Source organism: Polypterus senegalus, chromosome 17 (assembly GCF_016835505.1).
Source record: "Polypterus senegalus isolate Bchr_013 chromosome 17, ASM1683550v1, whole genome shotgun sequence".
Lineage (NCBI taxonomy): Eukaryota > Metazoa > Chordata > Cladistia > Polypteriformes > Polypteridae > Polypterus > Polypterus senegalus.
The window spans coordinates 19,670,504-19,693,942 of NC_053170.1; the positions used below are offsets into that span (position 1 = coordinate 19,670,504).

Consider the following 23,439-nt stretch of genomic DNA (forward strand, 5'->3'; position numbering starts at 1 on the left):
CTTTAAAATGCAAGAAAAAGAAAAAATAATGTCACACAAAACACTTGCTACATTCCTAAAAATTGAGCAAACCCAATTTGTGATTTCTGGATTGACACAAATAAAAGGCAGAAAATAGGAAAGCAACTTGTTTAATAAAGGAAAGAGTCCAATTGAAACCAGGAAGCGTTTGGGATGAACACCTGTAATAAAGAAGACATGGAAATATTTTTAAATTTATTCTCTCTCTTGCCTTATATGAAACTTCAGTGCCTTTCATTGTGTGTCGCAGTCTCTCTTGCCCAGTGCTCTCTTTGTCGGGTGCATTCTCATAAGCCTGCTTCTCAGATTTTATTTTTGAGGCACTTTACTTGCCTTCTGTCTAATTTTATACTTCTGGTTTTTCCAGGCAACTCTTACTGCGACTCCTACGTCTTTACTTGTCTTTGTGCATCTCACACTTGCAATTCCTCCTTTGATTGTACAGTTTGGCTTTGGTAATGCAGTCAAGTTGCTGGACACACACACACTTCAGTATTTTATTATGTAGATCAACTAGGGGGCTTTGCCCCCTGCTTGCTTCGCTCACCAACCCCCGGGCCTGCGCTACATGCCAGCCACTTTGTGTCTCTGCCACTCGCGTATGTGGATTTCACTTTCACCAAACAACAAATCTTAATTCTCACAGATACGCTTCTTCATTGGGAAGAAACACTACTTTTTCCTGATGGCAATACAAATTAGACGATCTACAAGGCTCTGACTTAAAGTTTAAATCCGAAAAATATAGTCACTCTCTTTTCGCTGTTCTGTTATTTCACTGAGTAATAATTTCCGCTTGTTTGCGCTAATGCGATCTTTATTATCATTTTTTGAGACTTTTGAATTGTAGTACTTTTGTTATCTCTAACCTGCTCTGCATGTGTCTTGAGCCAACATTTTTTAATTCTTTAAGACACTCTACTTTGTCATCTACTCTTTGTCTTTTATTTCCGGCCCTGAGCGTGGTTAAATCTCTTGGCACAAAATCTCATCTAGCGGGATATGAAAGTATCTCTCCGAAAATGTTACCTCTCATCCCAAGCTAAAAGGTCTCATCTTGTCTCAAGATTTTTTTTTATTATAAATTGAGAGATTAGCACACAAATTAATGAAACATTAAACTAGCAGTTCTGTTATAACATTCTTTGTCATTTGCACCTGTGTCTTCACCGCTCATCACAAGTTGTGAGTGCTTGGATCGTTTAAGGGAATAAACTCCACAGAAAAAGGTTAATTAAAAACAATATGATAAAAAAGTAAAAATTTAAAACATATGGCAAAAATAAAAACTTCTGTATTTTAGCTACATGTAAACATACTAGCACATATTTCTGAATACAAAACAAGAGGGAAAAAACAAACAAAACACAATTAGATCACTTAGAATTAAGATGGACCTATTTATTTGTGAAACGTGTTGAAATGAAAACCCATAGACACAGTTGCACCCCAGGACTAAATGTGAGAACACCTGCTCTAACTACCTTATAGATTCAATGAAGGACAAAAGTACAGACACCTTTTTTTAAGAAAAACAGATTTTATTTTAAAAATAATCTGACCTTTAAAACTAGTTTTCTACGGAAAGTCCATACTTTTCAATACATTTCCTGGTGCTAGACAGAATTCATTGGCTTTGTACAGTCAACTGTATTGCTTGTTGAATTTGGAGTGAAATGGAAGGTAAAGCACTTGATGCTTCAAAGGTAAAAATATTAAAAATAAAATAAATACAACTGGAAATCCCCCCAACATAATTCTAGAACTCAGAGTGACACATTTATAAAAGATCCCAAGCACTATACAGAAAAAGCAGTACACGTTTACATGTTCTTCATCATCAAGCAGTAATGCCACCCACCAAAAACATAATAAACATGATCAAGTTGCATTTTTATATGCATGTAAAAATTGCCGGCCTTCTCTATATGGAATAAGCATCAGTATTTATGTTTTACCAATAAATCATCTCACTTAATAATAAAATATTGCCACACAGCCCTGTTACACAATACCAGACAGCCATCCATCTTTTAGAGTGGTGCAGGGGTGCTCCAACTGTGCCTATTTACCACATTGGCAGGTGTTTTACTCAGTCATCAATCATTCATAAAGCTTAACTTGCATACAGCCCAAATTAAATCTGATGGGAGTTTTTTCTTTAGCTAGAAAATTCTCCAATTAGGCAACATTTCAGATAATCATGATTTTCTATAAATTTATCACAGTCCTGAGGACTACTGTGGAATACTTTAAAAAGAGAATTGGCATTACACATGGTTATTACATCATGCAAGGGCTTTTAGTAGCTGAATGTAAATAGAAAGGCCAGATGCTGGTACAATGTAGTGTATGGTTGCTGCGGAGTCCGTAAGTAGGAGGAGCTGCATGAGTCCAACACAAGCAATAACATTCAGAATATCACGTCAAGTTTCTGCAAGTACCTTGTGATGCTAATGTTCATTTTCAACTTGTAATTCTCATATATATTAATAAAAAAAAGGAAAATTTCATTTAATACAGAAGTCTCAAGTTGTTCCAATACCTTCAATAGATACTCCAGCACCTGAAATGACTTTGGATATTCTGAAGGATATTTTGAGTGTGAAGGACAGAACCCAGTCACCGGTCATATCTGAAAGCATCTTTTGTGTTCCACAAACTGCTCTTCACATCTTGCTCTCTCCAGTGGCTTAGCATAATGTCTGTAACAAGGACCATGCCATTCAGAGCCTCTGACTAGCCTGAGCAGTATGTGGTCGAGAACTGAGAATTGTACAAAATAAATCTATTTATCCTCAACAAAAACAATTAGTTAATGAATACTGGGACAAAAAAATGGATTCCTTACAAAAATATTGACATGCTATTTCAGAAGGTCAGAAAGATTTTTGCTGTGAATAAGTGCAGTACAGTGTTGTGCTCCATTAACAGGCTTGTTCAAATGAACGATTATACAAAAGTAAAATTGGTACACAACCAGTCATAGTCAGGTCCACATCTTTATCCAGTAAAATTACTTGGAGTGGGCTGTGCCCTCTGGATAAAGGCACAGATAATCAAAATGCCTGGCTTCAAAAGGGAAAGGGAAGAAGTGCCATTTAATAAAGGATGTGTTCTGAGAACAGTTTAAAAACAGTGCAAAGAGGCAGCCAGCTGGACTGGTCTGCTTCAGACAAGCAAAAACTGTCTGCATTTATTTAAAAACAAAAACGACACAAAAAAGTGCAGAATGTCATCAGGGGTACGTGGGGCTGCTCAGGCAGGTACACTTTTAAATAGCTGCATTGAAAATTTATCAGGCTGCATGGTCCTTTGCTCCATCAAGAGGGAATTGGAAGGGGTTAGAGTTGGGTGTCGACTCAGACTCCCGCAAATTGCATACATACATTGGGGATGCCTTAAATAAACTATATACAGCAAAGGACCACCCATAATCAAGGAAGCACAGGGATGTGACTTAACAGAAACTGTCAATGGCTCAGAAACAAGACATGATACATGTATACATGATAATTAAATGTACTAGATGCGAGTTGCACAATTGGAGGCCAACACTCAGCCTTGTGATTTAATGCCCCAATTGTCTGTGTGGCATTAAAAAATGTAAACATGACATTTCGGTCCTCTCACAACATCAGAGAAAAATATTACTTCCTCATCAAAAGGAAACTAGCTGGATAAATTAGATTTGGAGTAAACAAAAACACTGCAGACTTTAAATCCAATGACACACAAAAAAAAAACCTCTGAGCCCACAATTTGATACTACTCAGTTAATACATTGTAGAAGCACGTGCACTGAAGGATAGAATCTCTGGCATCACTTTGTAAGATATCCAGTAGCAACCCAAGGAGGACACCAACCAGCATCCATCATTATGTAGATTACAGATCCTCTCATAACAATCAAATGTAAAAAGCGCTTCAGTCGAGGATTTGTAGGTGCCAGCTAGGGCATCCCGGTGTTGCACACCATTCTGTAGCAGCATGGATTCAGGCACTCTTCCATCTATAATATAACTAACCTATTGCTTTCACTTCCTGGAGCTCAGTGCAGACTGGGAAGGCTTACGCTTTCTAATCTAAGTGCTTGTATCTTTCACCTCTAGGTGAAGCAGAACAAAAGGGCCACACTTTGCTGCAGTAAAACAAGCCCCTCTGCCTTCTTCACAAATTGGTTGGGAATGAGCAGCTGGGTACGCAGTGAATTCAGGCTCAGACAATGTCGAGGCAGCTTATGTTGGCAGTCAGGCATCCATTTGTTCAATATTGCATAAAAATGACTCGAGAAGTAAATATAAAAATATTAAAATTGTAAAAAGTGTGTCCAGGGTAGGAACACCGTGGTGCAAATCCTTCACAAATTGGCATTTTCTGGAGATCTGTGGGTTGCCAAAAGCACAAGTTGGCAGTAAGTTTGAGGGCAAGGGACAGCAATTTTCGAACACAGAGGTCAGGCAAAATACATGGTCCTTAGAGTGTCTTGGTGCACCTGTACAGCTTTCGCCAAGGCCTGGGGGTCACGGCCATTGCTCTGTCCAGAGATATGACTGCCTTCACCACTGTTAGGAGAGAGGAGAGAAAAAAAGGTTATATCTTTATCCTAAAACACAACCTCCCTTTTCTTCTACGGATGTACTTTACCATGAAGATAATGCCTACATGATCAGAAACTGTACAAGAAATCAGATTCATTGACATTTGCCTTAACATATACCATACTGCATTTGAGTATTTTTTCAGCACCAAGCGTTTGCGTGGAATTCTCTGGGTTCCTCTTGAATCCCGAATATTTGGATATAAAGTTGACTGAAGTCTGCTGAAAATTTGCCCAGTATGAGTTAGTGTGTGTATATGAAAATGAGATATGCCCTGCCATGACCTAATGTACCATGCAGTGTGGGGTCTTCACTTGAGCTACAAGAATCATCTCTGGTTCTCCAGGATTGTAAAATGGGCAATGAGGTTACAGAAAATTGATGTTTAATATGTGCATTACACAGAATACAGAGATATGGAGATTCTTAAATATACACAGAGAATGAGAAAAACTAAACATTTACTATATCAACAGTATATTCTAAATAATTCATGTTTGTATGTAAATATATCTAAGTATACCTGGTACTATAACATACATTTTAAATGCCAAAGAGAAAGAAGGAAAAGGGTGAGAAAGAAAAACTGTACAGAAAAGCTGCTTAAATGCCTGGGTACTCCCCAAAATCCCAGCCTGTTGATGGTTTATACACACCTGTCATGCTCCTTGTCCACCAGGTGATATCGTGCTCGAAATGCAACAAGTCTTGCATAGTAGGCAGGTGCAGGGATGGATACGGAACGGGTACAACGAACATAAGTGTGGCATAGCTGATATGTTAGAATCTGCAATTCATCTGCTGTGAAGCGGTTATCATCCCAAAGGACATAATAATGGGAAGGACGGCTTGTACCCTGCAGCAGGGAAAAAGATACAATGAATAGGAAGGCACTTGTGCCAAGGGGTATGATAAAAGTTTGGAGCAAATTATCAGACAAGTGCCTATCCATATTGTTCCATACCTGTATCCCCGCATGACTGCACAGGTAGAAGTCAAATTCAAATGGGTGAGTAATGTTTGTATCCACAGTTGTTCCTGCAGGGATGTTGCCACTTTTTCCAATCTTTCAAATAAATAAAAGTAAATAAAAGATTAATAAATGCAGGTCTTTTCAGACCTAAGTAGAAATCTATGGTCATAACACAACCATAAAAACAGGACAAAATCTCAAAAAAAATTTCTACAAATTCTATATAGGTCCCACATTTCTTATATTTGCTTGATGATAGCAGAAAACAAGATGCTAAAATTATGAGAAATGTACAAATACTTTATTTTAGATACCAAGTAAATTCAGCTAATTAGCCATGTTATCTGGTACTGTTTAAGTACCATCTCATGAAATAAATTCTTGATTTAAGGCAAAACAGATTGGAAACTGGTTGCGAAGAAAAAGATAGTGCTTATACACACTGTAATAGCAGAGGAGAGGACAAGCCTATTCAATAGCAAAATTGCACTTTACAAAAGATGGTTTTATAAAGACTTCCAACAATGTTTACCATTTCACATTGTCACCTTGAAAAACATTGGAGTGAGGGGAATCTGCAGTGGTTAGCCTGGACAGACTATTTTTTCATTATTTCCTGAACTTTCATTCTCTTTCAATTTTCATTATTTGCTGAAAAAACATCAACACTAAAAATCAGCTGAGCTTTATTTTGGTCCAGTGGTATCATAAATGCCTTGTATCTTATTAACAAGAAGGTAATGGAGCAGACTCTTTCATGGCTAGAAGACTTTTCTGATGCCAAACTCTTTCAGAAGCCTCTCACACCACACATCAGGGATGTTCTCTCTAAACCTCCACACTCAATCTGCCTCCATACTGGTGCAATTCTATACCCAAACATTCTCTGCCTTTTTTTCCTATGCCCAAACAATTTTGGTACATTTCCTCTAGAGGTCAGAAAGGTGGAGGAAAAAAGATTTGAAGGGGCAACCAAATAACCTGGTTAAAACTCAGAAAATGGCTGGTAAATTGTTCCAATATCTTGTGAGATAATTGTGACATAGACTGAAATGGTATTTTCAAACTTTCATTTCTACTAATGGTATGTTATTTGTAAATAGACATTGATGTTCACTCGTCCACTGGTTATTTGTCACACTTGCATCTTATGAGACATCTACGAGAAGTACAGCCTCTGAAAGCTCCAGGACTTGTGTTATAGGTATGGTATTATTACTTTCTCTATTATTCACAGCTCCAATCTTTCCTAAAATCAATGAGCTTCTCTTTTATGGACTACTAACCATTCATTCATTCATTCTTTACATCATTAGTTCATACAAGTCAGCCAATTTCTGCCTTGTACTTTGTAGTTTCTCACTTTGTTTCGGCATAGAGCTTTTTACCATCAATAAATATTGCTCTTGAAACACAAGCTATTGGTTTAGTTTCATCTCTTCCAGAGGTTTTATTTTGCTTCTTGTCACAGATATACTATGAAGATTTCCTTTGACTCTGGTTTGCTCATACTTCTAATATACCTATATGCATATGCTTTGTAATCTTCTTGTTTTTGTAAACCGAGTATTAAAGTATCATTTTCCCTATTATCGTGCATTTTTATTGTATTAGATATCTTTACCATGCTACCATCTTTCCAGTGGAAAGTTTTGTTTTGTTTTACTTATTTATTTATTTATTTTATTTATTTATTTTTAAAGTGCTAGGAACCAGAGGAGCCAGACAGAAATCCACCAAACTGGTTAACTCCCTGTACTGGCCAACTCCAAGTCATCCATCTGTAATTGTCAACAGTACATGTTAATAAAGTCTTTTTGAACAATTTATGTACTTAGTGGCTGAGGTAATTTGAGACTTACAAGGCAATGGTCTGAAAGTTATTACTAGCAAACCTGATATTTTGTATTTACACCTTTTATTATATACTTTGCAGGGCCTTGTGGAGCAAATGATTTCAATTTATGAAAGTGTCTTACATGTTCTAGATTAGTTTCTTTTTGATATGGGATAAGGTTACTCTTTTTAATAATTTTATTATTAAAATTTGGTTATTGTTCTTGGATTATTTGTAATTTTCCTTAGTTTGACCCTTTTATCAAAAGCAATCACACAAGAAAGTGCCAACATCCAAAAACAGTGACTGATTACATGGTGTTAAACTTGAAGAACAAGAAAAAGTGGCTGATGTGCCTATTCAAAATTACTGCCTAAAATACTTTCCTTTCAAACCAGAACATTTAAATGCTGCCTCTCTCTGCAAATCTAAAGTTGAAGCAGTTGCCATCAAGTAATGGACTAACAGACCTAAGTCATTACAAAGCATACTATCAAACTTAAACAAAAAACACACCACCACAAGTCAAACCAATACCACTTAAAACTTACCCGCTCATTCTTGTCAGCACAAAACAGTCGTGTATGATGCCGCTTCTGCACAACAATATATGTGATACCAGGCTGGTAGTCTTTTTCCAACTTGATACAAGCATCTCGGATGGCAAGAAGCTCATAATGGAGAATCTAGAACAGGAAGGGATTATTATTTTACCACTTTTACTGGCAGTAACATCCCCACCCCCCTTCAAAATTTTTTAATCCAAACCTAAAAAAATTGTATTAAATCAAATTTGCAGTGTTAGGCAATCTAAGATTTTTTTAATCTGGTTATCTGGTAGTATTTATTTGCATGTAGAAACACATTATAATGAATACATTTGTATAATAAAAGTAGCAAGAATATTCTGTGCATTAAAACAAGTATTTAGTTGGGCGGCCCAAGAAAGGCAACACTGAAGCAATATATGCTGGTATACCACTATATACTTTTTTCAGTTAGTCTTGATGTAAAGTCTTCCAAGTTTCTTGCAGGAGTTGTCATTATTCTTCTTTTGACTTGGACAGCTTTTTAATTTACTCTGTTGTTCAAGTGATCCCATACAGTCCAATTTTCAAGGTCAGTCAATGAGATGACCATACTAAATCCATCTGGGGATTTTTGTTCCAAGTTGGTCTTGTGTGTTAGGAGTCATTATTGTCTTAAAAAAGTATGCATTTGCCGATATGTAATCTTCCCCAAAAGGTATAGTATAATGGATCCAAATGTTTTATCCCTCAGCATTCATCATTCTATCAATGCTGACCAGGTTCCCTTCACCACTGGCTAAAATCCACTGTTAGACCAAGTCAGAGCCACCACTGTGCTTCACAGATGGGTACAAACATACAGCAATAAGCTTCACTGCAACTCTTCCTTTGCCATTCTAACTTCAAATGTCAAATCTGAGCTCATTACTAAATAACAGTCTTTCTGCTTACTGTTAGTTCATGCTTTATGGTATTTTGCTTACTGCAATCTCTTGTCATTTTTGCTGAAAGAAAAAAAGCCTTCTCTGTTGCAACACAAGTTACAATACCATTTCTTCTTAATCCTCTTGAGAAAGAGACTTTGAAGCCCTCAAAAGACAGCTTTCTAGGTCTTCTACCGTGTTTTCGATTTTTCTATTACTATCAAATGTTTTTGAAGTAACTGGACAAGTTGAACACCACATCCAAGTTTGGTTGTGTGCTTTTACATGCCGATTATATGATTATAATTTTGTGTCAAAGTGTTTTAGCTTCCTCCCCTTGGCATTCCTCTGTTTGTAGTTACTATCCAACTTACCCACTCATTGTGCACCTCTGGCACACCTGGTACAGCTAACCACTATCTCAATCACTTGAATCAGGCATGCCATTGGTGGAGTTTAACAAATATCTGGAATGCCTCAAGGAAACTGTTTGGAAACCAATCCTGTTATTCTAGCCATCTCACAAGATAGCTATTTTTTGAAGGCACAAATTCTACTTCTTTTAATTGTACAAACCTTCATTTGTGCTTGTTCTAATGTAAAGTGTTTTCCAAAAGCAAATAACGTAAATACCCAGATAACTAGCTTTACACATACATTTTCTTGGGTGGCTTAAGACTTTTGCGCAGTACTGTATGCACCTACAGTTATCTAAAAGTAGAGTAAAGACTAGGAGAAGGTACACACATGTACAAAGTGTGTAGTGATGATTATAGCTTTACATGAAATTGCATGATTATATAACAAATGCATTTTGCATAACAATTGGTCTTAAAATACTACAATATGTGCAACAAACCATTTTTAGATTACACTTTAAACATTTTACATAGTGTACAGCTTTAAAAAAAACACACAACCTCTGGGGACTGAATGTAATCTGATCCAAGCACTATCAAGTACTATCTGTTAATTATATTTATGCTTTTCAGTTCCTTAAAGAATGTGGCTATTTTTCTTTCTTAAAATAATACAACATAAAAAGTATAGATACATTGGGTGCCTTACCTGTGGAAGCTGTCCTTCTGGGACTCCATCACGGTAGAAAATTATTCGAGTGGGCTTGAAGCGAGTGGACTTATAGAACTGGATCAGCAACTCACGTACCATATAGGAAAGATCCTCAATGATTTCCTGTCTTGGACGCTGCACACGCACTGTGGCACAGTACCGGCTTGGATGTGCATCCATGCTCCCCACCACCTGAAGAAACATAGATACAGTACATAGATCATACTCAGGATCATTTCTTCCTCTTTTCTTCCAAGAAGTTTCCTAATTTCTACAGAAGGTCTCGGTGATGGAACAGATCACTAAAACAAAAACAGGTATTGCTTTTAAAAGTTTTTTTTTTTCTGAAATCGACATTGCCTTCTATTAAACAATACCAACTATGCTGTAAATGGCCAGTCACAAGCTATTAAACATTTCATGCAATGGTCCAGGAACAAGGTGGTGAAGATGAGACATGGAGCAGTGCTTGTTAAATTTAGGCCTTCAATAAGCAGAGTCACAGTAGGGGAAAACAGTTCAAGTGGTTCCTTTTCATCAATTATATTTCATTGGTTTACAGATTCTACTTGTTAAATTTACCAGCATTACTCAAAGTGCAGACCACAGATGCAAATTCTTCTTTGGGGCGTGTGTTTTTCCCGATTCATCTCTAGAATCAAAGTGAACATTAACGCCCCCAACCATTCCCTTCTTTGCTACCCTGAGAGAAGGGGGGCAACCCAGGGGAACAATAATGCTGCGATTTGAGACAATCCAAGCTTCTCCAGGAAGCAGCTTGTGGGTGAGTCAGACATAGTCACGGTTGCTAGGCAATGATAAAAAAAAAAAGTGTGACAGTGAGTATTTGTTGGCAGTGTGGGGAGGTGAATCAGAGCACACCCGGCTGTAGTGTAGGATACAGATGGGTGACAAAAGCTCTTAAGAGTGTGAGCGCCCTTACACATATCCTGCCAGAAGAGGATTAGAGATGGTAGAATTCTAAAATTTGGCACAAACCTAATGTTTTTTTTTTGTATTTCCTAGTAACACTACTGTTGACTTGACATACACTTAAACTGTAACTCCTGCTCCCTTAAAAATCTTCTAAACTTTACAGAGGTTTATTAAAACAAAAAAAAAAACTGAACTGTGTTCTTTGACCACATATACTTCCATTACTTCAGAAAAAGAACTATTTTCTAGATTTTCATTTTTTTAAACAAATTTCTATGTCCATTTAATACTTGGAGAGATTGTCTTAAATTTAGGTATTAAAACAACATTTACACATACTAGTGGTTATTTCTTTTACTTCCACATTTTAAACAAGTAGCTGGTAACATATTGACTGTTAAGGCACCCTTTAATTCATTCTAGTAATTAAACTGACTCAAGTGTCTTTTTAACAGCTAACACAATCGTTAATTTTAATTGCATAAGACCTGGGAATAATAATCCATCAATCAACAATGATTCTATGTCTCCAAAACATCTTCACCCCAGTCAACTCACCAGTGTGATTAAATTTTTAAAATGTCCATCGGCTGTTCATATTTATACAATGCATTTTACACACTTTACAATGCAAATATTGGTAAAACAAAGAGAATGAGGAAAGAGCCAAGTAGTATATTGATATTTACACAAATACAGTACAGGCCAAAATTTTGGACACACCTCCTCATTCAATGCATTTTCTTTTTCTTCATGACCATTTACAGCACTCCATCACTCTCCTTCTTGGTCAAATAGCCCTTACACAGCCTGGAGGTGTGTTTGGGGTCATTGTCCTGTTGAAAAATAAATGATCGTCCAACTAACCTGACTTCTGCACAACACAACTGCTGGTCCCAACCCCATTGATAAAGCAAGAAATTCCACTAAATAACCCTGATAAGGCACACCTGTGAAGTGAAAACCATTTCAGGTGACTACCTGTTGAAGCTCATCGAGAGAATGCCAAGAGTGTGCAAAGCAGTAATCAGAGCAAAGGGTGGCTATTTTGAAGAAACTAGAATATAAAACATGTTTTCAGTTATTTCACCTTTTTTTGTTAAGTACATAACTCCAAATGTGTTCATTCATAGTTTTGATGCCTTCAGTGAGAATCTACCAATGTAAATGGTCATAGAAATAATGAAAACACATTGAATGAGGAGATGTGTCCAAACTTTTGGCCTGTACTGCATATCCATACACTCAGTGGCCACTTAATTAGATCCACCTACTTACAAACAGTCAATGATGCAGAACTGTAGCTCAATATTTAACAGTAAACAGACAGTCAAGAGGTGTAGTTGTTCTATCATATATCGGAATTAGCAAAATGTCTGATGTAAGAAACTCAGCCTGTGATATGACTATAGGCAGTAGTAGATGTGGTGCTTACAGCATCTCAGTAGCATTACTCGCCTCTGAATTTTCTTGTTCTACAATCAAGAGCTTACAGATAATGTTGTGACAAACAAAACACCCAATAAGCAGCAGTTCAGGGGGTTGAAGAGACCTTATTAATGAGAGATGTCAGAGGAGAAAGAACAAACTGAATCTAGCCAATGGAAACGTCACAAGTATGAAAACCATAGCATATGGTTTTATGACAGTATTGTGCAGAAGGGCATCTTTGAATGTAAAGGACCCCGAAACTGATTGGCTACAGTAGCAGGAGCCCATGCCAGGCTACACTGTGATCAGCTAAGAAACGGAAGATGAGGCCATAGCTGACACATCATTACCATAATGATTAAAGATTTAAAAAAAAATGTAATCAACCATTCCCAATTTCTGCTGCAACATACAGCAACCAATACTAAGACTGTGGAATAATGAGCATACTCATATGGCTCCATCCAGCCTTGTGTCAAAAGCACAGGCTGGGGCTGGTAAAGTTAATCGTTTTAGAGTTTTTTTCCTCCCCACACACAGGGACCATGACCCAAATCACAGATCATCTCAAGTTGCTTCCCCAACCAAGACAAGAAGTTCAGTTTACTCCAGTGGCTTGCTTAGTTTCTAAATCTTAATCATCTAAATCTTAATCAAATCGATAAACATTGGGATATTGTGGAACAGAAGGTGTACAACATGAAAAACATAACAAAAAGCCTGGATCAAATATTTCTAGAAGCTTGCTGAATCTGTACCTCAGGCAGTTCAGGCAGGTTTGTTGGCAACTAAGGGTCACAGGACTGAATAGATGTACTCAAAGTTGCCACTAAGTGCGCCCACATACATATTTTAAGTGGTATAAAAGTAAAATGCATATGTATACACAAATTCAAATAAAAATATCAAACTGTGGATGCACAAAAGGTACAAACATGTCTTGATGTAAAACAAAATCAAGAGAAATATTTCAGAACCTTTTCCACTAAAAATGGTGGTGTTTATTACAAGAGTAATAAAAGATATGGAAGGTTTTATGAAGCACAATAAGTATTTAAATTTCAAGTGAGGATGTTCTTCAACCATAACAGCAAGAATTAACCTTACTCTTTGATTCTTGTAGAAAATCGGTTTCAACAGTGACCTATCTGCCTAGCGCACATACAATTTGAAATATTATCCCATTCTTTGCTGAAGATTTCAGTCAGTGAAACCACAAGGAGATATCCAGTGCAGTATTCTTGAGGGGAGCCCAGAATTAAGACTTTTGGGATCTAGCTGGATCATTCCAGGACATTAGTTTGCATTTAATAATTCAATTTCTTGGTTGGACTGGCTCTGCTCTTGCTTTTAAAATGTCTAACTCTTGCTTAATTCCAGTTTTCAGCCAGAGGTCTGTCAGTTTGGTCATGTCATTTGGAGCTATTCATTTTCTCCATCTGTCAAGAGCAGGTCCTCTACCCTGCTTAAACACAAGTACAGCTTTGGCTTTGTTTTTTAGAATTTGGGCTGATTAACTTCTACCATTCACTTGTGACTTTGGGGGAATTAATACATAATCTTGCAAAAAATGTGTGTTTTTTTTTTGTCTGAAATGTTTTCTGTGTTGCCACCTTACCCCACAGTGCAGAAATTTTACGGAATATGTGAAAGTGTTGATAAGCAGGCAGTGGTCAGTTACTACCATATATTCCTTCAGCTCCTTTATGGCTTTTGTTGATCTCTTGGTAGCCCTCCATGATTTTTTGTTGTTGTCTGCTCATTAGTTTTGGAGGGATGTCCTGATATTTGCAGTCTCCTGTTGGTCTCTGTTCCCCCACACTTAATTGTGATCTTCACAGTGTTCCATGACCTATGCAATGCTTTATATAAATTCCTTTCTTGATACAGAAAATTATATTTAGCGCTAATAAGAATACCAATCAACTGATGGGAAATGACAGCAAATGACACGGTTTGGACTGCAACTGGTTAAATCTGAATAGAGTTACAACACCAATTAAAAAGGAGTATGCAAACATATGCAACCAAGGCATTCGTTATTTTTTTATCTATCTATTTTGTACGGAGTAGCAGAAAGACAACTGCTAACCTGCAGGTTAATATTAATAATTACTCTGATACCCTGGTCAATCTGTGAGGCACCCCACCTTCTGGCCAAGGTTAACTCTGCCGTGTTGGTCCATCTCAGCACTATCCAAGGTCTTGTTTAATAGCTGCCATTAGATGCCACAACATAAACTCTGGCTAGGGTAGGTTTTATTCTGTCACTTAATATATTAATTTTAATTTGATTATTTAACTGCTTCATCTTGAGTTTATTCTGTATCAGCTACTAATACTATAGTCTCCCCTTTTGAACTAATTTTTATTTGTTCAGCTTTAATTACTGTTCTATACTTTGCACTAAATTGGTTTTTAACAATTTGGGTTATCCAAGCTATGATGAAGGTGTTTGAGGTTTAAAGGGAAAAAATGTCATGACATTTAACATGATGGTAAATTGTACAAATGCTGTGTCCCAATGTACATGCAGATGACACCCAGTTATACCTTTCATTTAAATCAAATGAAGTTTCTCCGATGTTGTCTTTAATTAGTTGTGTTAGTGAATTAAAGGAATGGATGAATGAGAACTACTTGTCTTTAAATACAGATAAAACAGAGATGTTAATTGTTGGAGGGAATGACGCTGATCACAGCAATATTTTGTCATCATTTAACTCAGTTGGAATCCCAATTAATTTTACTGAATCAGCCCGCAATCTAGGTGTTATCTTTGACTCTAGCATGTCATTTAAAGCGCATATTACAAAGTCGTCCAAAACATGTTTTTTTCATCTTAAAAATATTAGGAAATTAAGGCGCTTTCTAAATAAACAGGATTGTGAGAAATTAATTCATGCATTTATCTCTAGTAGGATTGACTACTGCAATGCGGTGTTCACTGGCTGTTCAAACTGTTCTCTATACAGCCTCCAGTTAATCCAAAATGCCGCTGCAAGAATTATTACAAGAACAAGAAAATATGAACACATAACCCCAGTTCTTAAATCTTTACACTGGCTCCCAGTTAAGTTCAGGGCAGATTTCAAAATCCTCCTTTTAACATATAAAGCATTAAATGGCCAAGGTCCGGCTTACTTGTCTGAACTTATCATGACTTACAAACCTGAGCGCACATTAAGATCTCAAGATGCCTGTCTGCTTAGGATTCCAAGGATTAATAAAATAACAGTGGGAGGTCGAGCTTTTAGTTACAGGGCCCCTAAACTGTGGAATGGTCTTCCTGCTTCCATAAGAGATGCCCCCTCGGTCTCAGCCTTTACATCCCGGCTGAAGACTCACTACTTCAGTTTAGCATATTCTGACTAGAGCTGCTGATTAACTGTACATACTGCATCTCTGTTGTTAGTCATTAGCACTATAACATAAGTAACATGAATAATTATATTTGAATACTAACCCTCACCTATTCTGTTTATTTTCTCGGTACCCAAATGTGGCCATTGGTGCCACGGCCCACCTGCCAAGTTGTTTTCCTGCCTATGGTAAAGTCATCCCTGATGGAGGATCACAGGAATCATGGGAAAGAGGGGTCCTTTCATCGGAGCAACGTTTCAGCCGTGGCACGGCCAAATGGAGATGCAGCTAGATGGATGAGGTCTCCAGGACACTAAAAATATCCAAACCTAATTATGTCATATCATCTACTGTTAAACCGTAATTCTAAAATTTTTATTATGCTGTCTTAAGGAATTGTTCTGTTGTGTATATTGTATTGTATTGACCCCCTACTTTTGACACCCACTGCACGCCCAACCTACCTGGAAAGGGGTCTCTCTTTGAACTGCCTTTCCCGAGGTTTCTTCCATTTTTCCCTACAAGGTTTTTATTGGGAGTTTTTCCTTGTCTTCTCAGAGAGTCAAGGCTGGGGGGCTGTCAAAAGGCAGGGCCTGTTAAAGCCCATTGCGGCACTTCCTGTGTGATTTTGGGCTATACAAAAATAAACTGTATTGTATTGTATTGTACTTTGCACGTTCATGCCTTTATTAATTTTTTTTATAAATCTTAGATTAAGAAGTTGTGAGTTGACCTTCCAATTTTGATGAGAACAGGCAATTCTGCCCAATATAACTCACCAATCCTTATCCACCTAATTTCTGCAAAATAACATCAAGTTGACTTTTGAAAAACTACTAACTTACTCTTTACTACATTACTTGGTAATTTATTCTATATGCGAATAGTTCTGTGTGTGAAGAAAAACTGTAAAATAAACCAGTGTTCTTGTTGAAGAACTCAATATAGATCAGCAGGGATTCAATGTATAAATTCCTTTTTTATGTTTATTGAATTTATTAAGGCAGGTAACATTCCATACAAACACGTCAAACTTAAAACTAAATTCAATTCAACCCCAACCCAAAAGAAAGAGAGGCAGACCAACAGCCAGAGTAAAATTAAAAGTAGAAAAGAGAGAAAACAATCCTTTTCCCCCTAACACAAAAGCTTATTCTAAAAATGTTATTGATTAGATCCTGCCAAGTTTTAAAAAGATCCTCTCAGTGAGAATTTGAACAATATCAGTGACCCATCGACTTAAATGAGGTGGATTAGGATTCTTCCAGTTGAACAAGGTAAGTCTACATGCTAATAGTGAAGTAAAGGCAATTACAGTTTGTCTTTCTCCACTTTAAGCCCATCTGGGAGAACACCAAACTCAGCGGTTAATGGATTAGGAATGATTGTGACACCATGGCTGTCTGATAGGCATTTAATGATTTTGATCCAGAATGATGTTAATCTGGTACATGCCCAAAACATATAGCCATATACTTGGAATAAATGTTTTCCTGGAGAAGAGTTTGAGTCCTTTACTCCATCTTCTTATATTCATTTGATTATACTTTTAGTCTGGTTTTTAACAGTGACTAAGTGAAGAATGACTGTCTAACTTTAGACCCAAAAATGTAGGTTTATAGCAGAGAGAGTTTCAATCATAATTTTGGCCTTGTGCCCCACTTAGAGCAGCAGCAAGGCTTCAGTTTTAACTAATAACACTGAAAGTGTGCCAGGTTAGTTTATCTTTCCTGAAATGGAAATGCAAAAATTAAATGTAAGTCACTGCAGGTTCAGTTGTATACTGTACAGCGTCTACAAATCCAAATAGCTTTAGGCTTAGTTCTTTTATTTTTTTCCTTCCAATAGCCTTTATTTTTAATCCATGTAGTATATAACTATTTTTCACTATGCAAGACTTCCAAGTGTTCCAGCTTCATTATGGATCAAAGCTGACAAGAGTGATCAAACACTAATACGTGCTTGCACTTAATCTGGCTGCCTGTAGAAAAGCAGCATTAGCATGAAATATCTACCTAGGGTAGTAGATAAGCTTCAGTTGGAATTAAATCCACTCTATTATGAACAATGCACAGAACGGACAACTCAAAAAGCAGTGGACCTATTTGCTAAGATTTAATTGATAATGACTAAACAGAATAAGAGCATTACAGAGGACATTAACACATACCGCAGTTATGGAAGGCTTCTTCCCATCACCTGCTGGGGGGTGTGTTACATCAGCTCCGAGAAAAATGACAGGTTGCTGGAATACTGCAGATCTGTAACAAGATTTAAAAAAAAAAAAAAATGAATAAAAATATTCAGTACAGGCAAGACAACACAGCCAATATTTTCTATTTTAGCCACAGGTGAAGTTCTGCTATACGCTCACCGTTGGTGTGGGACCAGGATGTTGTTAATTCCACCCAGTTTGACATTGATTTTCAGGCAGAGGTTGGACAGGGTCTGTGGGGAAGTCTTTACCACATTCTTTACCTGCACACACTGAGTGGCCATCCCAAGTAGAGTGTCTCCAACCCGCTTGACCTCCGCTAATAAGGGAGGGAGACAGAATTAAGTAATAAGAAATAAAGACAGAAATAGGCAAGCTATAAATGTTCTATGAACCCACTCTTACCATACACAGGTGTCTTGCCAGGCAGGATGACTATGATAAGTTGCAGTCCCGAATAGGTGTTTTTCAGGTGACGGAACATGGGCTCCACACTATCAGCACCCTGCGCGTACTTACAGAAGCAGGGTTGTCCCTGGATGGGCATGCCAGCATCCTTTGAAATCTTGCGAAGTTGGTCTGTAAAATTCCTAAATGGTAGGTGACAAGATTGAAAGAAGATGACAGGGATTAGCTGCAGTTTACCTCAAGGAAGAAATCCCTTTAAAAGCCCACAACAACTGTCATTAACCAAACAGTATTAAAAACAAAAAATAAATAAAACCTGACTTACTTGAGAACCTCTTCCCGACATTGTTTCTGTGGTGCAAAGCAGGCAATAGCCCATACCTTGATCTCAATACCATTGTAGAACTGCTTTCCTCTCATGTCCCAAACACCCTGATTTGGAGTGGCAATTGCCCTGTTCTGTGAGAAAAGTGGAAATTAAGGTGTATGTACTTTGTGACAGCATAGACACTGAAAATATTAACTTTATATACAATGAGGAGAACAGACTCGGGATGTCTCCAAGCTAAAATAGTCACTGCAGTATAGCAATAAGGGCTGTACCAACATCACATAAAAACTACAGTCTTATGTAAACATGATAATAGGGGCAAGGATGGACATTTATTGATCATAATAAATAATTTCATTTAAATCTATTTCTTCCAATGGAAGTTCTGTCACAAAATGATTAACTGAATTCTTCAGTAGAGGCAGAGGTCAAATATGCAAGATTGTGGTTTACCATTTAGCCTACTCAGGAATACTACTTGTTGTTTTACAGAGGATGACAATACTGTTGGACAAAATTCTTTAGACTAAAACACAATTTAGTCTTTGTCACATTTATTCTATTTGCCCTAATTTTATTAAAAAGTTAAAATGTATGTAATGGATGAAAACAACCCTCTTATTTATATATTAAGAAAAAAACACTTTGTAAATATATTTTCTCCCACAGTGCAAATACACTGTTAGGTTAAATGCCGACAATACATTTGCCCAGTATGAGAAAGCAAAGACCATTTGAGTGTTCTCAGCAGTGGACTTGATTCCACCCAACGTTTTTTGCTACCAGTATTGTAGAAACAGGGTCCAGCAATGGATAAGCTGCTTTAGACAATGTATTGCAGGGTCACTGTGTCTTGAACTAAGCACAAGTAGCTATGTTTCATACATGTTGGCACTGCCACTGTACCATCCCCCTCCTAATAGCATAAAGTCCTGAATAGCCATGTTCAAAGCAAAAATATGGGACTGTGTGAGCAATGTGTCAATATGCAAAATTTACAATTTGTATTGTCTTATTAGCCAGTAGCTCTTGGATAAGATTTTTGCATGTTGACAAAGTGTTTTGCTGCCATATGGTACACATTTTATTGAATTACCTCTAAACTTGAATGTTGAAATAGTTTATAGGTTGTTTACTTAGCCATACTGTAGTATTTCCATCAAAACGGGGTCCAATTTTAATAGAAAGTACAACAAGACTGCTCAGTTTATTAAAAAAAAAAAAAAGAAATAATTCAAACTAGGCTGCATTAACTAGACAATGTACATCATCAATATTTTTTTAATAGGTTTCAAAATGAGTCTCATTTAATTATGCGTATTTGTCTAATCATTAATCACCTTAATGTTATTTGAAAATCATTTTCTTCTTCCAGCATTCACTGCCAAAAGATTTTCTTGATATATTCTGTATATGTGGTCTCTGTTGCAATTTACATCAAAATCAAAATTTTGGCTCATGTCCCCAACTATGGTATCATTGCAATTGTTCAGATTACCCTCAAGAGGATCCTTAAAAAAATAAAGAATTGTTAAGGGAGGTTGTGTGGGATCTATTTTTTTGACTGAGAGATTTTTGGGTATACTTTTTGGGGGAAAAAAAAAAAAAAAAGGTTGTAATGCTGTACTGCCTACTTGAAAAACAAAAGAGGCAAAATGGATTTTGGACTATAGTGAGGTTAGCACTCTGCAAGTTCTTACCCTTCCTCCATACTGAAGAATTGGTGCTGGAAGCACTCGACCCGTCACTTCTGCCATATCATCCTTCACTTTCACTCCAAACTCCTGAATGTAGGGATCTAGGTTATAGCTGGCATTCTTCATCTAAACAAGCGGGAAAACACATTAGAATTAGTGACACAGTTCATTTGACAATGTTGGTTACAAAAAGGAATATGATGCACAACATACAAATTTAAAAAACCTTCATCGACAACCCATATGTTATAAGGACTGTTTTACCAACATACTGTGTTATTTGCTGTATGGCTACTATTCACAAAACCCCAACTCACCAGCCGGCTGATCTCTTCTTGCCGGTCAGGAGCTGAACGAGCGGTTGCCTTAATCATGGTTGATGTCTGATTATCAGTCAGTTTCTTGATACACCGCTGCCCGGCAACAATGTTACAGACCTGTAGGATACAACACAATCAGCCACTCACTCTAATGAAGTGTCGCATTAATCTCAGTGGCGAATTTCTTACCTCCAGGGGCAAGTATGTGTGTTTCTGCTCCTGTCCCACCTGCAGACAGGGCAAATGAGGATATTTTAGCTGCAGATTGTACTTTTGTTTGAAGTATTGAGCTACTGTGCACTCAACGGTTTGCCCACTCTCCAGCTGTAGTGGAAATCTAGGAGGAGGATGCAGATGTTAGCTTTTTATAGATCCAATGATATATTAAAATATGATAGAACTCTGTACATTACATGGAGGAACATTGACCGATAAGAATTTAACAAATCAACTTTTAAGACTAGACCTCAGTTTTTCACTAAAACATGAAGTGTACAATGCATAAAAATTAATTTTTGCAAAAGTCTTGGACCTGCCTAATATTGTGCAGGTCCCTCTCATTTAGTATTTAAAAAATAAATAAATAAAATCGAGACATGGACTTCACAAGACCTCTAAACGTGTCCTGTGGTATCTAGCACCAAGACATTAACAGCAGATCCTTTAAGTCCTGTAAGCTACAAGGTGGGGGCAATGGATCGGACTTGTTTTTCCAGCACATCCCATAATTGCTTGATCAGATTGAGATCTGGCCAATTTGGAGACCAAGTAAACACTTGAACTCTCTATAGAAATTGTTTAGGAATGGTTTGAGGAATCTGATAGTGTTGCAGGGCTCATTATCCTGTTGTAAGAGGCTACCGCCATCAGTGAATACCATTGCCATGAAGGGGTGTATGTTGTCTGCAACAATCTTTAAGTAAGCAGTATATTTCAAAGTAATATCCACATGAACGCCAGGACCCAAGATTTCTGAGCAGAACACTGTCCAGAGCACCGCACTGCCTTCATCGGCGTGCCTTCTTCCCATAGTGCATCCTGCTGCCAATCTTCCCCCAGAAAAATCATGTACACACACGAAGCCATGCACATGACCTAACAGAAAACAAGATTGATAAGTCTAGGCCACCTTCTTCCATTGCTCCATGACCCGGTGTCAACGCTCATTTGCCCACTGTAGGTGTTTTTGGATATGGACAGGGGTCAACATGAATGATCTGGCCACAATGCGTGTTCTAGCACCTTTCTCTCATGGCAAGCATTACAATTTTCATCAATTTGGTCCAATCACACAGAAGACCTACTGTAACATGAACACTCATGAGCTATAGGTGCCCATGACCCCTTCGCCAGTGCACCAGTTGGCTTTCCTAGAACCACTTTTGGTATGTACCAACCACTGCATACTGGGAACCCCCACCCACACACACACACACACACACACACACACACACACACACAAGATGTACTGCTTTTGGAGATGTACTGACCAAGTAGCCTGGCCATCATAATTTGGCACTTGTCTGAGTCGAACCAATTCCTTATGAGCATCAGAGTCGATCAGATTCCTTATGGTTGCACATTTTTCCTGCTTTGAACACATCACCTTCAAGAACTAAGTGTTCAATTTGCTGCCTAATATATCCCACTTCTTAAAAAGGTGTCACTGTAATAAGATAATCAATGTTAATGGTTTTAATGTTATGACCGATTTATGTATGTAGAGCCAATTTATGGCCAATCGAGTTGAGACCATTCATACTTCCGGCCGAGAACCATAGGAAAACAGTAGGGTAATAATGTTCTAGAAATTGCCAAAGCCAGCCACCATAGGCTGCAAAAACCATACCCCTATTACTTGTAGCAGTGCTGCCAGCCACAGAATAATACACTCTGCACAGAAGCAGTAAGAGAAGCGATGGTGGAGCTGCATAAGTAGCAGTCTCTTGGCTGCCTTCCTATGTGTATCTATGCTGCAAGCAACAAATGGACTACAAACTAGCAAGTTTATATATAATAATAAAAAAAAACACACAAGAATTGGGCTCACAAATGGCAGTGTTTATTTTTTTCATGGAGCACAAACGTGAATATCAGCAGAGTTTCTTTGTAGCTTTTGTCGATTTTCACAAAGCATTCGACTCAGTTGATCGAGCTGTGGGACATCCTGAGGATTCACGGGATCCCCTCGACGTTGCTGGATATCATGGCTGGCCTGTACACTGGTACTACGAGTGTTGTGCAGAGTGGAGGCAGGACCTCTGTGTTTTTCCCAATTGATTCTGGAGTTCGTCAGGGGTTTGTTCTTGCTCCTACTGTGATCAATGCTTGTATGGACTGGGTGTTGGGCAAGGTCGTGGGCTCCAGCGGCTGTGGGGCATCTGTTGGTAAAGAAAGGTTCACGGATCTTGACTTTGCCGACGATTCTGTGATCTTCACGGAGTCAATGGAGGGTCTGATCGGGGCACTCGAGAAAATAAGCGAGGAGTCCGAGTGTCTGGGCTTGCAAGTGTCCTGGATAAAAACAAAGTTCCAGGCATTTAACGACCTCTTGGGCACAGCCATTAGCAGTGTGTCAGTTTATGGAAAGAGTGTTGACATTGTTGAGATGTTTTCTTACCTTGGCAGTGACTTTCATGTCTCTGGTGACTCTTCCTATGAAGTCAGTAAATGGATTGGAAGAGCATTTGGGCTCATGAGGTCGCTGGAAAGGGGTGTGTGGCACTCCCAATATCCATGCAAAAGGACAAAAGGTCCAAGTCTTTAGAGTCCAGGTGCTTCA

General features: G+C 37.8%; 1 protein-coding gene across 3 annotated transcripts in view; it reads right to left on the reverse strand.

The window, feature by feature from the left end:
• Positions 1-3,763: 3,763 nt before the first annotated feature.
• The window catches only part of LOC120517142 (protein argonaute-1), a 37,489-nt gene continuing 17,813 nt past the window's right edge, over positions 3,764-23,439 (reverse strand). For all 3 annotated transcript variants that reach the window (XM_039739290.1, XM_039739289.1, XM_039739291.1), the window contains 12 exons: positions 20,847-20,994; positions 20,655-20,774; positions 20,341-20,463; positions 18,635-18,768; positions 18,307-18,491; positions 18,061-18,220; positions 17,857-17,947; positions 9,954-10,148; positions 7,984-8,118; positions 5,587-5,688; positions 5,279-5,478; positions 3,764-4,586 (listed from right to left, as the gene is read on the reverse strand). In XM_039739290.1, the coding sequence (XP_039595224.1) occupies positions 4,478-4,586; positions 5,279-5,478; positions 5,587-5,688; positions 7,984-8,118; positions 9,954-10,148; positions 17,857-17,947; positions 18,061-18,220; positions 18,307-18,491; positions 18,635-18,768; positions 20,341-20,463; positions 20,655-20,774; positions 20,847-20,994 (1,702 nt within the window). In that variant the 3' untranslated portion in view covers positions 3,764-4,477. The remainder of the gene's footprint in view (positions 4,587-5,278; positions 5,479-5,586; positions 5,689-7,983; positions 8,119-9,953; positions 10,149-17,856; positions 17,948-18,060; positions 18,221-18,306; positions 18,492-18,634; positions 18,769-20,340; positions 20,464-20,654; positions 20,775-20,846; positions 20,995-23,439) is intronic.